General features: G+C 44.3%; 1 protein-coding gene across 2 annotated transcripts in view; it reads right to left on the bottom strand.

Annotated features, from left to right (window-relative positions):
• The window catches only part of ALOX5 (arachidonate 5-lipoxygenase), a 34,512-nt gene extending 22,313 nt beyond the window's left edge, over positions 1-12,199 (bottom strand). Inside the window, exons 1-4 of one of the 2 annotated variants that reach the window (XM_042787644.1) lie at positions 11,761-12,199; positions 3,511-3,709; positions 1,652-1,733; positions 18-140 (exon numbers count right to left, since the gene is read on the bottom strand). In XM_042787644.1, the coding sequence (XP_042643578.1) occupies positions 18-140; positions 1,652-1,733; positions 3,511-3,709; positions 11,761-11,910 (554 nt within the window). In that variant the 5' untranslated portion in view covers positions 11,911-12,199. The remainder of the gene's footprint in view (positions 1-17; positions 141-1,651; positions 1,734-3,510; positions 3,710-11,760) is intronic. The other variant, XM_042787113.1, reaches the window with a different exon arrangement.
• Between the last annotated feature and the right edge of the window lie 3,844 nt (positions 12,200-16,043).

The raw sequence follows: 16,043 nt of genomic DNA, 5'->3' as shown, positions 1-16,043 counted from the left end.
GTTCCACAAGCACTTACGCTTTAGAGTAGTTCAGAATGAAGTCAATTCCTTTCTCATTGTCAAACTGGATGTCACGAGGCAGATCACTGTGTGAATGGGCATCGATGCTCAGTGGGAAGCCCGGATGCCACTCCTTCCAGCTGAGAGAACAAGACAGGTTGGATTAATCATATAACCTTACCATCATGAGACCTGTGTCATTCCTTTACCTATACTGCTTCTGTGACTCAACTATAAATTAAATTTGCAGCAGACTCATTTGGGCCAAAAATAATGACTTATACCACATCAATACCTACTAGTACCCTACAGAATTCTGAAGTACAATGGAAGGCATCTACTTGGCCACTTACCTTCACAAAACTTGAACTAAGTTAGTATTTGTGATATTTCCAAATACTCGTCACATTTGGTTGAAACTGGCAGTAGCTTCAAATGTATTGGGAGGGGAAGGGATGGAGAGATAGATAGCTGCCCAATGCACACTCATTGTTGGGGCTACATTTTTGCAGAACTGAGATACAGCAGCTAAAAGTACTCAGACATGTGTTTAGGTTCCTCCAAAAAGCAACTCTCAGAGATGCAGATAATCTTGATTCAGCTCATCAGAAGAGCCTTACCTCCTAATGGTCATGGCACACATTCTCTGCCATGTATGTTCTTGCACTGTGCCCCACTTTTACTTCAAAACAAAAGAAGACAATTTGTAAAGAATATTGTTTCAATGGTATTTCCAAATTGCCTGCCAGACACAGACTGCATTGTGTATTATCAGTTATGCTTCTGAATTGTAAATAGCTATTTCCCTGGAATTACAAATGGTTTTGCCTTCCTTTTTGCATACGTAAATAAAATTTTGTGCCACACCTCTTTTTGTACTACTTTTTCCTCTACTCTATCTCCCATAATCTGTCAAATGATATCAACAACACATACACCAAGCTTCAATCCATCACTCCTGAATGGACCCTCTGTCCTTCTGATCCTTACTCTCATGATAAGGAGATGCAAGTGCAAAAAACTTTTGTTATTTTAATAGAGAGTATGTCTCTAAGAAAAGGAAATGTCTAATGCCTTCTGGAGTTACCCATTGATAAAAAATAGCATTTTGCCATTGTGACTTTGATGAGGAAAAAATTGTCTATGACAGTACAAAGGTGGGTATCATAACTTTGTTCTGATAGCACATTCCAGTCCACTCAAGCAGGTCCAGATCTTTCACTGCACCCCAGTGCAGGAAACAACTAAAACTAGATTGCTGTGGCAGCCAAAAAGCTCCAGCAAGAGCTGACATGTTCACATCATGTTCCAAAACTGAAGCATTGTTTGCAAAAGGCAAATGAAATCTGCCTTCAAATCTTCCTTGAAAGCACAACTGTGTGCCAAAAAGCCCACACAGAAACCGTACCACTGAATTCCCACTGAAGCCTTCCAGATAGGCTTATCTGGGATTCAAATATCTCATAATGCCACTTGCACCAGGATGATCATCCCTTACAGTGAGTTCCATCTAAATTAAAAACATATATGGCCAACATGGTAACTTATGCTTTCTCCTATCTAGCAGTCCAGTAACTAAAGCAATATGATAACCTAAATATAATCTGCAAAACTCTGACCTGGACCTTATGGGGAGCTATGGGAAACTCACCGATACATTTTTTGACGGGTCTCGAGCTCTTTGCGTCTGTGCTGCTTGAGAATCTGGGTCTTGTCATCCCGGGGGAGCTTTGCTGTGAAACAGAGGAGACAAGGTTATGAGAGTCCTCTACCTATCATTGCCCAGATCTTGAGGAGAAAAAAGTTTGAAACCTTCAAACTTCTGATCTACCCCTTTATAATGTTTCTGTGGGAAACGCTTACATGATCCAATTTAGTACGTTGAGCAGAAACACAGGTCCTAGAGAATCTGTGGAAGGAAATAATCTCCTAAATTTGTGCCACCAAGGGCCAATTAGCTCAAGCTAGGAACATTTGTCTCGACTGTATATAAAACCTGGGTTACTCGTGTAGACACTTGCTGTACGTATCTAGTGTTAAATAGTCTGAATAGGGTCATGAGAATTCATTTTACATTTCAGTATCTAAGGGAATTTTCAACAGTAAGAGAAGTCACAACATTGTTCCAGCTAATCTCCTCTGCTAAAAGACATCTCCAGGAAACATCTCCTACCCTCTCTCCTTGAACTGTGCTCTCCCCTGTCAGCACAGGGCAATAATTGTATCTTCTTGTCATTAGAAGAGAAAGAAAAACCAGTGAGGCTTCATTTCGAGACAGTCTGCTCTTATGACCATTAAATAACACAGAGACTTCCTTAGTGATCAGAAAAAGGGCAAGGTACGTGACTCACTTTACATACACAGATGAGAAGGAAGATAAAGCCAGGAGGAGTTTCATGGAAATAGCTGTTCGAGGTTTGGAGTCAGAAATATCAGAAGTAATACAACTGATAACATACATGGCTAACAGTTTCCAGCCGGTTGTGTTCAAGTTACCAACAGGGTTTAACCTGCTTTTGTCCTTTACCTCACCATACTCTGAAAGCCACGCAAAGCAGCTTTCCATGGAAGTGTTACAGTTGTTATAAATCAAATTATGAAAAACGGAAAGTCCCTCTGGAGACGAAAAATAAATGGACACGGAGTTGTGATTATATAACAAAAGGCTTCAAATGCAAAATTCCTCAGCTAGGAATAGCCAAAAACTTAACGGGAAGACAAACATTTATTTCCTATCACCTCATATATTGTTTCAGCTGTTTTCAGGCACTCATGCTGCAGACCACTACAGAAGCCAATCTACCCGACGAAGCACAGAGGGGGACAAGCAAACATCAGTGACAAACGTATGCCTTAACCCTGATCACCGCATGTAGGTAGTCAGAGACAGTTAAAACACAAGTTTCAGGTCCAACAGGCCACTCTGAACAGAGCACAGAAGTGTCACCACTATTTGCAGCAGTCATATCCATTTCACCCTGCCTTCTCCTGGAGTTGATAGCATGCAAAGAGAAGGGTGAAAAGTGAAGCTCCTGTTTCAAGTCAGTCCTTGCACCTGCTGAGCAGCCTACTTTGGGATTTTACTTCACTTTCAAGAAAACAAGAGAATTTACAGGCAATTAATCATGGGCCACTTAGGGGCTTAGTGTGAAACAAAGATGGGACACTAATTCTAATTAGATCAAAAGAACTTCAGCAGTGGAGGTGGAGTAGACAAAAATTTTACATTAGGGTCAGCCTTCGAATTCAAGACCAGTGTAAAAAGCCAGCCTATGGACTCTTCCTTGCATGTGCTTCCCAAAATATCCAACTCAGCTGCCAGTGCCGAGCCCAAAGTGCTCATAAAGCAGTCCTAGTCAGCAGGGAAAGCCCACTCCCTAGGATGCAGAAGGGGATTAGCAGTGAGTCTCCATGGGAGAGAGAAGATTGGGAGGTATATGGGGAAAGGGGAAGGAGAGGTGGAAGAATTCTGGATGTTCTGAAGGAAATAAGGTTTATTACGGCTCTCACCTCTTCCATCTCGAAGGACAATCTCTTTTTCATCTGTAATCCAACGGTAACATGGGAACTCCAAATAGTCACCCACTGGTGTTTTTACAGTGATATACTTAAGGTACCAGTCATCCTGGTACCAATATTTTCGTTTCTCAATTTTTATTAGCTGAATTTCTCCAAGGTCTTCTTCCACAGTCACATCGTAGGAGTCAACCTACAGAGCAAAATACAGTCAGCAATCCACTGTACATGCAGGAAGCACAATCAGCACTACACAAGCATACCTGGCTTTTCCTGATATGGCATGGGTACAACAGAACTTTCCAGATTCTGGCGGGTGATAAAAAGATGACCTATTATTGGACTGTAACGCAACAGAAAGATTAATAAAAGAACAAACAGGAACATGCAAAACACTCCAGAAATAGAGGAACACTTTTGTATGCAACCTAAAAACGTTATTGCTCCTTGAAATGTTTGCAAGTCTGAGGAAAACGAGCAGACCATGAAACTATTTACTGTTCTCCTAGCAATAGCTGGAAGACATACTGCTAGGGCATATCTATTAATGCAACTGGAGTGGAAAGATGATCATGAGATTAACACATTGAACTAGATATCTAAAGACCCATGTGTATTAGTCATATGTGCTTCAGACTAAGGACAGTATCCAGATCACCTAAGTCCCCTTTGTCTTGTGCTTCCTGTGGCTGGTCTTCTTCAGTTCTCCATTTTTAAAATTACAATGGTACATTTTATGTTTGTACAGCTCAGATGTACAAAGGAATTGAAATAGCTAGCTCTGGAAGCACTTCATTCTTTCACAGAAAACAAGCCAGCATGTGGAAATGCGGTTTAGCTCCTTCCACAGTTTGGAATTAACTCAAAGGCCTGACTCCTGCAACATGGAGGGACCTCAGCCCAGACTTGCACAGTAGCTAGTCTGTTTGGTCCTTTCCTATGCTAAGGGTCTGGTCACACAGTCTTTGCAGTGATCTAGTACTGAAGGCTAGGATCACCCATACCTGTTCCTTCAGGAGTGCCCTCATCAGTGGCCTACAGAGACAGGCCCCTGAAACCTTGAGTTATTTGCCATGCAATGATCCAGGTGAGAAGATCAGTCCTGGTGCTGCCCCTACACCAAGCTTTCCTAAGGTGTGAGGGTTGCTGCTCTAAACCTGGTCAGACTGAGGAAGGGACTGAATATCATGCCTTCCCTTTCCTAACGACTGTTCCAGCAGGGCTACAAAAGAAGTAGCAGTGGAGATTTTCTTCTCCTTCCATTTTAATTACAATGGCTTTGACTACCAAGCTCAGCATTTCTTCCATGTGGTAGACCTGTTTTCAGTCCTCATATATGATTTGGCCTATCAGGGCTACACCATCAGGTGGCTTGAAATAGATGTGGAGCTACTTGGCCCACCATGGTAGGTGTATCTGTGAGCACATGTAATAGCAAACCTTAACTGCTAAGTGCTCTAGCTACTGGGGTGTGATGAATGGTTGCACTGAAGGCCACAGAGAACTAGTCATCTAGACACAACAAGATGACTTTGGCCAGCAAGGTCAGGCACCAGTTCACTATGTAAATCACCTCTCCCACAACAGTGCTTTCAGTGCCACATCTACATGGCCAGGCCTGGGAGAAGGACAGTTGTGGACACGGTGCCCCCCTCAGCACTTTTTGCCCATGATAAACATCCCCCACTTAGCAAAACACTTGTTATGAATGATGACTTATGTGCCTTGCTAAGTTGCCTAACAGTATTAGGACAGTGAACACTTATCCCAGAGATGAGTATACTTCAGTCTCATCATGGGGCTAACTTTCCAGGGATGCGTGCAGTCTCTGACTGCATGTGAGGACAGGACCCAGCAAATGACAGTTCTGGTGGCACCTGCACTATTAGGCAACACCAGCATAGTAAGAAATGAGTAATTGTTTCAAATATGACCAGTAAGACACCATGTGGTGCTAGGCAATTCAGGGAAACAGGAATTGACTCTCACTTTCCAAGAAGTAAACAGCTCAAGGCAAATGAAAGTAGCCAAGTGTTCATTGTAACAAAGCTGAATTGGCTATGGCGACCATGTGAGCTCTGATGATCCTGCTAAGCTCCACGTTGTTACAAGTAGAGACTTTGTTCTCTTGTGGTTTTTCCTCAACACAGTCAACAATCTTAGAAGTCAACCAGCTCCTGATACCAAAAGGATGAGGTACTGCACCAACATGCTGCAGTATCTATAGAGACTCACTTGCTTGTGTGACCTTTGTCTATTGGCTCCTGACCTAGACACCACACTCTGCTTGTTCTTTTCAGCAGCACTTTCTTATCTTTCCCCAGGGATTTGATATATGTCCACTGTTACTGTCTTACTTGCTAGGGAAAGGCTAATTCACTTATGGACCAAAACTGAAAAGTGAAGAAGGACTAATTTCCAGATAGGAGGGAAAAAAAAAAAAAAAAAAAAAAAAAAAAAAGTAGTAATTTTTAAATGCTTCCAGATGGCTCTTATTATTTAAACTGTTACAAAAGAAAGCTTCGCATCCCTTCCTCTCCCATTTTAACCCAAGTTTCCCACATTATTGATGCAAAGTATCCTTTTCTGTGAGCTATCCATGAATTACCAGCTGTGATGATCATTTTGGAATGAAGACATCTATCTGTCCACCAAAGTTTAGGATGACAGAACTCATTTCTCTAATAACCTATTACATAAAAATACCAGCTTTCATGAAGTTTGTCACATCTGATTCACTCATAGAAGCCAGAGAAAAATAAAAAATCCTTTAGGCTTTGAAGTCCATCCTTCAGACAATGAAACACTGTCCTTGCCTGTCTTTTCCCAAAGATGTTCTTCAATCAATGTTGAAACTGTCAGGCCATGATTACTACACTGCAACTCATGAGGTTGCTTCATACTAACAAGGATACTGGAATTACTTCTGGTATGCAGCCTAATTTAATTTTAGGCTCAAATATTTAAAATGGGCATGGACGGGGCTTATTTTGATTTGCTGAGACTTCACAGACTAATCTTAGTCTAAGCTATATTCTCCCCCTGCCTATTAAAGCAAGACATTGAACTGTTTCTTTTAAAAAGGAAGTCCATCATGTCTTAAATAAAAACGTGCAATGTTTGTGTCAATAACACACCCATAGACACCAGGTTGTAACTGCTTCACAAATAGCATGGCAGTCCTAGGCAAGCTTGGGATGACAGCATTTGTCTGCTAGGATGTGAGCTGAGAGACGAAAATCAGAGAGCTGAGATTTCAACCAACATATTAAAATCATGCTTTTCACTTCTCCTTGCATCTCCGTAGCAGAGAATAAATAGTCCTTTCTATAGATCCAAAAAATATATTAATTTTAAACATTTTTCAAACATTTTTGTTGCTGACTCTTCAACCTCTCCACCCCCACACACAATCTCAGAGTAGCTAAAAGGGTCATGTGTAAAGGTAAATTAATTCATTTGGTGATTCATGATTTTGAACCAGCTATGGAGACTGAAAAATGTTGAGAAGCTCTTCTCAGAAATCACATAAATAGTGCCTTGAGCCATAGTTACGACAATCAGTGACTGTAGGACATACCCCTGTGCTCCTGGCTAAGTGAATGAAGATTCCTCCCTCCCACAATGCTGGTTTCAAACACCACCCTGATGTCTGCCTATCACCCCACATCCAATATTCTTGGCTTCACTCAGCAGAAAGAATTCTGGATGATGGCTAGAAAATGTAGATGACATGCCTGGATCGTTTCTCATTTCTCAAATCTTCTTTCCAGAAATAGGCAGCACTTGAACCACTTCTATTTCATATTAATGTCCCAGCAACTCCTGTTTTTCTCAATAAAACCAGTGTCAATAAACTTTTTATCAGACTTGGGTTTCATACTGAGTCATTACTTCTGCAATTTCATATGTCTTTCCAGGACCAGATGGCACTTTGCAGAAGACTCCCTCACCACAGGCTATCATACCATGTATCTCAAACTCAGCCACTTCCTGCTTGTGCATCTCTTTAAGCAATTACAACACAAAATGAATTCTCTCTTTCAATTTTACCATGATCTTGTTGCATTTGGCAGTCAGGAGCTGGAAGTAGCCACCTTGCAGAGACACAGTCCAAACAAATCCACAAATCTATGTGAATTATTACTGATTTGTGTTCATCACAATAAAGGGAATTTAAACATGTAAAGACTAATACAATAACCTACAGAAGCAATTGATAAACTGCATCTGGATCAGATTCACTCTGTATTCAGCTACTTGGGACTTTTAAGCTCCATCTTCTCACTTGTTTCCAGCTCCAGGGCTAGCCATGTACAGAGGAAAAATTAGGTGATCACAGAGATGGTCTGGATAGGGGAAACGTACTGTATTATTTTTAGCTCAAGTCCCCATGAAAACTCATTGCTGTCAAGTGATCAGTGTAGCACAGAAAGTCTGAAATTAGACTTATTTTCTCATGAACTCCTTGTTGCCCAAAATACCTGACTGTTTTTTTAAATTAATCTCCTTTAAAGGTTCAGCTAACAATTTCATTTTTAAAAAATTGTCATTTACACATATATATTTATATAGTTCTTATAATGTCACACATATATATTTATATATTTCTTATAATGTCACACCTATATATATATATACACACATCTAAGATTTAAACTAAAGAACAATGTGAATCAGATCCAAAAAGCTGATAGAAATGTCACATTGACAGCCAATCTTTGGAAGAAACTCATTCCTCTGGCAACAATCTCTTTGCTAATATTACAAGAGCCCTAAAATAGCTGCACAGACACTGTTGATGTAATGCAAAGAGTACATTCAATTAGCTTAATTTTTCCTAAAGGTTTTTAATCTTTTTATGACCATCACAGCTCCCATTTTAATGACATTTCTGAAAGTAAGGGTTCCCTCTTAATGTCTCACCCAGCTCTCGCTGCCTCCAAGTCAGCGACACCATGGGATCAGCCGAGATGACAATTTTGCTAATGCAGTAAAGGTGTGTCATGTTACAAAGATGGTACAAGGTCCATGTAAGAGTTGAGAGTTGGTTGCTCAAAGTTTCTATGGCATATGTTGTACAAAGTCTCCTGGTAAATACATGGCATCACTGATGACTATACAGTGAGCCAAAAATGCTAGGAGTTTGAGTTCAGGGTGAGAGAGCAGAATTAATGACTACTGAACTGTTCATACTCCTGTAGCATCTTGTTCAAGCAATTGAATCTCGCACAAAACCTAAGCTCTTTCTATTTAAGGAGAGACTCCTACTGACTAGCCTAATATTGCAAAAAGGATGACAGAGACAACCCCTCTTTCTATAAGCATGAAGCTCTAAGTGGAGAGAATTGTATCTCCCTTATGGAAATACGTGGCAGTGCGTTTCCTTCAACAAAAGCAAAAAGTAGATGAGGGGGTAACAGGAAGAAAACAGAGAACTGAGTGACACCACAACACTTGCTTGGAAATCACTCAGCACCAACAGGAACTTACTCAAAAGACACTGTGTATAGAAAAGCAGCTATGGCTTTCTATATCACCTGTGTCCAGTACTTGAAGAAAGTCAGACAAAAACTGAGCTCTCATTGTGCAAATCCCTTCAGATTTGTCCACATCCCTTTCCCTCAATAAACATTTGGCATGTAAATCTCCTACTCAGAACTGGCCCAAGCCCTCATTCATCATACCTAGTAATACACACAATTTGCAATAATTCAAATGAAGACATTACCAGGATAATGGAACTACTGAGCCTGTAACAATATTTAGAAAAGAAACTGGAAAGTAGACAAAGCCTTACAAGATAATACTGTAAAACTCTGGTCATCCACTGAAAAAATGCATTTTTTTTGCAAGTATGTTCACAATATAATTGCTTTGCAGAAAAATAAAATTATAGAGATGCTGTTAAAATAAACGCTAATGTCAGAACTGTGAAACGAGTTGCTACATTTTACAAACCAATCAACCTGAAAGTCTTTTGGCTGGCCTGATTCAGTTTTATATTTTTTTTTTTGCTCCATACTGGTATTTTTCTTTTCTTTCCTTCTTTCTTTGCATACTGAATTAGTATGATTCACAGTGTTTTGAGCACAATGTTACCTGAACGGGTGCTTGGAGAAACACACTGCATTCCCCAAGAAAACAACCTCAACAATTAAACTAGTATATTGTACTGCAAGTGTCCGATGAGCCAGACACTTTATGGAACACAGAGTTATTCTCATTCTCTAAAATAAATACATGCTGAAAAAATAATTGCATATTTGTAGTGTCAAACACATAACAATTAACAGAAATAATTAATTTGGATAGGAGAAATAAATCTGGATTTAGTCAAAAACCTTTGCGCTTGGAAACATTTGACAAAAAAAAAAAAAAAAAAAAAAGAGATAGTCCCAATCTCAGAAAGCCTACTTAGCTAAAGATGTATTTTATATAAAATGCTAGGACTCAGGTGAAGAGTTTCAAATGTGCCTAAAAGCTACCTTCCTGAGGAGATGTAAGTATTCCTTTTAGGTGAGCACATTCTCTGCTGTACTGCTACTAACATCCACAAATCTCCGTTCATGGCTTCCTCACTCAGCAGGGTCCGATGCTCACAGGTACCTCTGCTCCTGCTGGACCTGGTCCCACAGCAGCTTAAGAGTTGCTGCTGAGCACACACTTACTGCTCACATCATGGAATTTTCTCCCCTTGACAGGATCCAATCCAACTGAAAGTTCAGAGTACAATCAGGATCTCCGTCACAGCCATCTCTCAAAGACAGTGAAACCCTCTTTTGTAGCCCACGGATAACAGCAAACTGCCTGGTCGCTGATGTGTGCAGGGCTCAGCCCTCCTGGGAGGGCACCCTAAATTTGCAGGACGGTCTGAGGTCTTCTTCAACCTCTCTTGCCAATGTTGTTAAGCTTCGCTTAAAACATGTGACTGTTCACTGGATAAGAAAGAATGATGGGATGTCCACTTGGGAGATTCAGATAACAAGGTTCTAGACTAATTAATGTTTAATCATGAAGGAAAGTAATTTCAACAGCAGTGGCTGTTAAGCCCCCACACCTGAATTTGCTAGAGCATCTCCTCAGAAAATCAGCTATTTACACATATCTGCCATATCTATACATGCCAACAACCCTTATTCAAAAATGCTGACTTCTGTTAACCATACCTGTGATGTCTAACGCAGAAAAGACTACATATTTAACTTAGGCTGTGAGCCTCATGCTTAAGAAATCACACCTAAAGGCAAAGCAGCAACATGACAGTGAAGTCTCACCTGCATATGCAACAGTAGGTCTAATTTCCAAAGTGATTTATAAAGATTTTGTTAGAATTTTCAAAGTTGCTTAAATCTCATCAGACCTTTTGGAAACTGAGTCAGGTTTCCAAATAAAATACACATTTTTGGAAGGGGAAAAAAATGACCTGAATCTGTTACTTACACAGTGGACAATAAACAAATAAATAAATGCCATTCTAAAACTGTGTTCAGAGTATACACAGTTAACAGATGGATAGCCTGGATCCTGTGATAAGACCAGAGAGAGGACAGGGCACAACACACAGCAGAAATCAAGGTTCGATAGAAGAGCATAGCAGATATCCCAGTCCCGACTTCATTCTTACACCTGCATGTTCACGCTGTTTTCCAACTTTCATTGAAGTTGCCCTACACATTTCTCATTGCAGGTGTAATTCCCACTGGAAGCTCTTACCTCTTTATTTAATTCCTTGGAGATACCGGGGCTCTGACTACTAGTAAACACCAACCCTAAACATCATCTATCAACAGGAAGCACATATTTTATTTATTTGTTTGTTTGTTTATCTATTTTTTAGCATTTGTAAGGAAAGTACAAAGAAATCTCGAAACCCGCTGTAATCCAGAACCAAAGGGCCCATCCTTCCCCATGACTGACCGACCACCGCCTGGACCTGCGGCTAGGGATGGGAAGGACGGGCAGCCGGGGATGGCAGCAAGCACCTCGGCCCCGGGGGCCCGCTCCGCAGCACCGGCAGGAGAGTTTCCAACAGCCCAGCCCTGCCGCAGTCCCCCGGGGCGCCGGGCCAGGGCGCGGCCGAGGTGCCGCCCGAGGCTCCCCTGGCCCCGGCCTTGCGGGTCCGGCCCCAGGCACCGCGAAGGGAGAGACGCGACGGCGCGTACGCGGTGATGCGATGCCCCCTCAAACACCCCGGGGTGGGGGCCGGGCAGCCGCGGGCGCCCCCCGCCCGGCCGGACTCACCGCGCCGCGCTCGAAGTCGTTGTAGAAGGGTTTGTCCAGGAGGTGCCTCTCGCTGCAGCCCGCCGTGCCCTCCAGGCTCAGGTAGACGTAGTCGTCGGTGCCCGCGAACCACTGGCTGCCCGTGGCCACAGTGACCGTGTAGGATGGCATGGTCCCAGCGGCGCGGCGCAGCTCGGCTCTGCACGGCCCCACCGACCCGACCCGACCCGACCGGCGGCTGCTGAGCTGCGCTCCTGCCCCCGCCCGCAGGCTGCCCAGCGCCGCCGCCTCCTCCGCCACCGCACGGCGTGGCTCGGTCCTGCCCGCCCCTTCCCCAGCGCCAGGCACACCTACCCCCGCACCCCCAGGCAGCCTGCGCTGCACGGCTACTCCGCGACACAAACTGCGCCCCTGTCCCGGCACAGCTACCCTGCAGTGCCCCCCTGTCCCGGCACAGCTACCCCGCAACTCCGCGCTGCAGCCCTATATCCCAGCCACAGCTGCCCCGCAACTCCGCGCTGCAGCCCTATTTCCCAGCACACAGCCCTCACGGTGCACTTGCCCTCCCACTCTGCACCAGCTCCACACCAGCACGCTTCACACAGGCTGCCGCACAGCACTTTCCTCTTGATACCCTTCCACAGTTACACAATCCAACACAGCACTCAGAGCATCCTGCCCTGCAGAGCAATCCTGATCCTGCCAGGCACTGCTCACCTTCACATAGCTCACTGTGCCTCACCACCTCTACGTTTACAGGATTTCAGCCACACACCCTCAAACTGCTCTGTAAACTCACCTCTCAATCACACCAGTGTGCAGGCATGCACACTCCTCTCTGCCCACAACTTACATGTGTACTACACCGACTCAGCACACTACCACTATCTACCTCCCCCCACAAGTACACTGCATATACCCCATTCTCTTTATTGTCTCCAGTTACTCACTCTATACTCACCATTCTGCACTCCTATTGTATACACCAAATCTGCAAATCCACATACAACTCACACTTTTCTCAGGTCTAGACCTCCATATGCACTATTGCTGGCACACTTTATTCCCTGCACTCCTCTAAGCTTCGCAAACACCCTGTTGTCTTTGCACAACCATGTGTAACACTGTCAGTGTATCTACACGTCAGAGCTGTACAGACACAACCAACCCCACATTTCCATAAAGCACTAAAAATCCCACAATTTCATAGTCCCCACCCTAAGTATACCAAGCACCAAACACACGCTATCATTAAGATGCTATCGTTAAGACAACAGAAGAGCTGGCTGTGCTGCTTCCACAGTCTGACCTACCCCACAGAAAATAACCACAGAGCAGTGACACTGCACACTTGGCACTTAGACACCAAGACTACTAACGCTATTCTGCATTTTCATCAGGCAACCAAATATCATAGGCTGTCACCCCTGTCACCTCACTGATGATCTTCCTTCATGCTGCTGCCAGCAGCATCTGCACGATACTGTGCTGAAAGGAGCCAGGCTGGGGCTTTTGCAGACCTGTGTCCTTCCACCGTTGTTCTGGAATCAGACCAAGCTCTTCATTTCCTCGCTGTCAGGCAGTTCGACTAGACTCTGTGCTCTTGTGAATTTTCAGTGACAGGTACACTGAGCCAGCTAAATTAAAATAATCTCAGAAGTGCTTTACTCATGGTACACTTGCACCTCAGGTGCTGTGCTGGATTAGTTAATTAGTGTTTGACACTAATTTATCTAATCATACTCTGGTAGCACTTTCAGTCTGAGGCACTCTGCCCACAGGTGAGGCTGGGTGGGCATTACCAACCACCAAACTTGAAATACAGAGGAAGAGAGCAATTAAAGTCAACAGTTGGAAGTTATTGCTGGCTCTGCCTGCTTCTGTTCTGGCAAGCCCAGCTGCAAAGTGCCTCATGCCTCACTCCAGCACGGCTGCTGCATCTTGGACTGCTGGGCAATGCTGCAATATACACTTACGGCATCTCTGCTTCAGTGTCAAAAATTGCAGCAACGCAAGATATGTTGTGGCCTGTCTTTATTGTGCACTGTGACCAGTGGTGGCCACACTGCAATGGGGACATCCTGTGATGCTCTGCAAAGGATCCTGTTCTTCTTTCACAGAAGCATGATGATACTGGGCTACACTCACTCAGACAAGTCAGGGAAGGTCTCCTGTATCTCTTCTGTACAAGTAGAAACTCAACCATTTGCTACATTATGACTTAGATTTCAAGGCTCTCACACATTCAGAGTATGTATTTACATATAGACATATAAAAAATTCACTGTGCCTGCCTTGGCTCTATTGAATTGCTCAGCATGAATTTCTAGTCTGCTGCTACTTTTTAAATAACATCCAGAAGTGCAAGATTGCCAACTGTCGCATGGCATACCAGAGGTAGCTGCAGAATCCCAGCCCAGAAATCTGATCTCTGCTCCTGAGATTTAACCAGCAAGGGATCCTTCCTGCTGCACTGTGATCCCTTCCATCGATGATGTTACCCCATGAAAGTGCACCATAAACTCATACGTTCTTCCTTGCTTTTATCTTTTGTTTACATAAGGTTTCAAAAAAAATCATACATCAGTTTCATTTTTGCATGAGTGCTATATCAGCCCTAAAGTTTCTAAATTTAGGTTCACAGCCCTCATTGGAAGATATATCTGAAACTTTTTTAACACCTCAAGTGCTTCAGAACCAGCTTGTCTCAGACACAAGGCCACTTTCTGGGCACATTCGTTTTTGCTGTAAATATGGAGCAAAGTAGTATTCAGACCTTGATCAGTGGGTTTCCATGTTTCTTTGTGTTTCAGCTCTGATGCAGCGTTTGAACCGTGTCCCGTTCCCCTGGGTCATCAGTTCTGTTTTCAGACTGTTTGGGTCTCTTCTGTACAGAGGTGTGACTGGGGAGTCTCCCCAGTGTTACAATTCCTCTTATCAACTCATTAAAAAAACTACTAGATAAGCTCAGTTCTGTACATGGAATTTCTCAGAATGCTTTTGTTACCTCTCAGCAGCCCCTTCACAGCTATGTCTCTTTTTAGTCTGTTCCTCTAGTACCTCTCACTTTTATCACCTTCAAAGGTTGATATTTATTGTTGATAGAATTTCAAATGCTTCATCAAAATTCTGTCAAACAAAATTGCATGATATGCAAAAGCAAACCCAACCATTTTATCAAGAGACTACATTATTTCACCCTGGAGGAGACCCACAGTGTATGACACTCCAGCACAATTCTCTTCTGTGTTGTATCTGATGGCTGCTCAATGTCAAACAAGGAAAGCACTCTTGGAAATAGCAGCTGGATCCCATAGCTGGATCCAAGGTGTGTGTCCTAAAGATTAGGCTATGGGAACGGACACAGACTTGCATTGCAGGGTTTCCCCTGCTCCCCCAACACCACCCTGAATTATTCTTGGCGTGGTGGCTAGGCTGCAAGGGGAAGATGGAAGATTGCGCTGTGGCCTGCATATGGCATATCTCCCAGGGATGGAGAGGGAGGCTTGAACCATCCAGGCCAAGGAAGACCCCGATCCCGGGCCTCTGGCTTCCCTGCTGAAACCACCAACCCATTTAAGGCACATGGCTTTCCTCACCACTTCCACCCGCTCTTCCAGCTGCTGCATTTTAAGGTAGACTATCAAGTCCTTTGGTAAGGTGGTGGAGGGCATGGGGACCAATGATGATGCAGCCTGTAAGACACACCCTAGGACCAGGGGCTCCCTGGCCAAGGTGCCAGCCTGCACCCCTGCTCCGGGCACCCAGGACCCGCAGCCTGCGCAGGGGCCAGGCGCTCCCCCACCACTGCCGTGCCTCATCCCCAGGGTTTCCGGCCAGCGAGGCACTAAGCCGAGAACCCCCAGTTCCCGCTGGACCTCGGATAGACCAGACCCCCAGCGACGCCCAAGCCTGGGAGCGAGCAGGGTTTGTAATCCCCGTGAGAACGAGAGTGCCCCGAAATCCCCTTCCCGCAGCTCCGGCTCCCGGCCTGGCGGAAAACACCCGGAAACGGGAAACGCGAGGAGCGCGGGCGCCGCCCGCCGCCGCGCGGGGCAGCAGCGCCCCCTGCCGGCCCGGCCCGCGGGGCCCTTCCCCGCCCGCAGCCCGGCGCGGAGGGGCCCGCGGGGGCGCGGCCGGGGCTGCGCAGGGGCGGGCGTGGGGGGGATGTTGGGCGTAGGGTGCAACCTCTGTTTGCTAGTGTGAAAAATAGGAAAAAAAATATTTTTTTTTTTTCTTTTGCGCTCTATTTTAAGGTGAGGCTACTGTTAGGTGGAGTGTAATGCTATGTCCTCTGACAGCCT

The sequence above is a fragment of the Tyto alba genome, unplaced genomic scaffold, assembly GCF_018691265.1.
Source record: "Tyto alba isolate M040663 unplaced genomic scaffold, T.alba_DEE_v4.0 Super-Scaffold_1, whole genome shotgun sequence".
NCBI lineage: Eukaryota > Metazoa > Chordata > Aves > Strigiformes > Tytonidae > Tyto > Tyto alba.
Note: the sequence above shows the minus strand (reverse complement) of the source record. Positions and strands in the feature narration are given on the sequence as shown.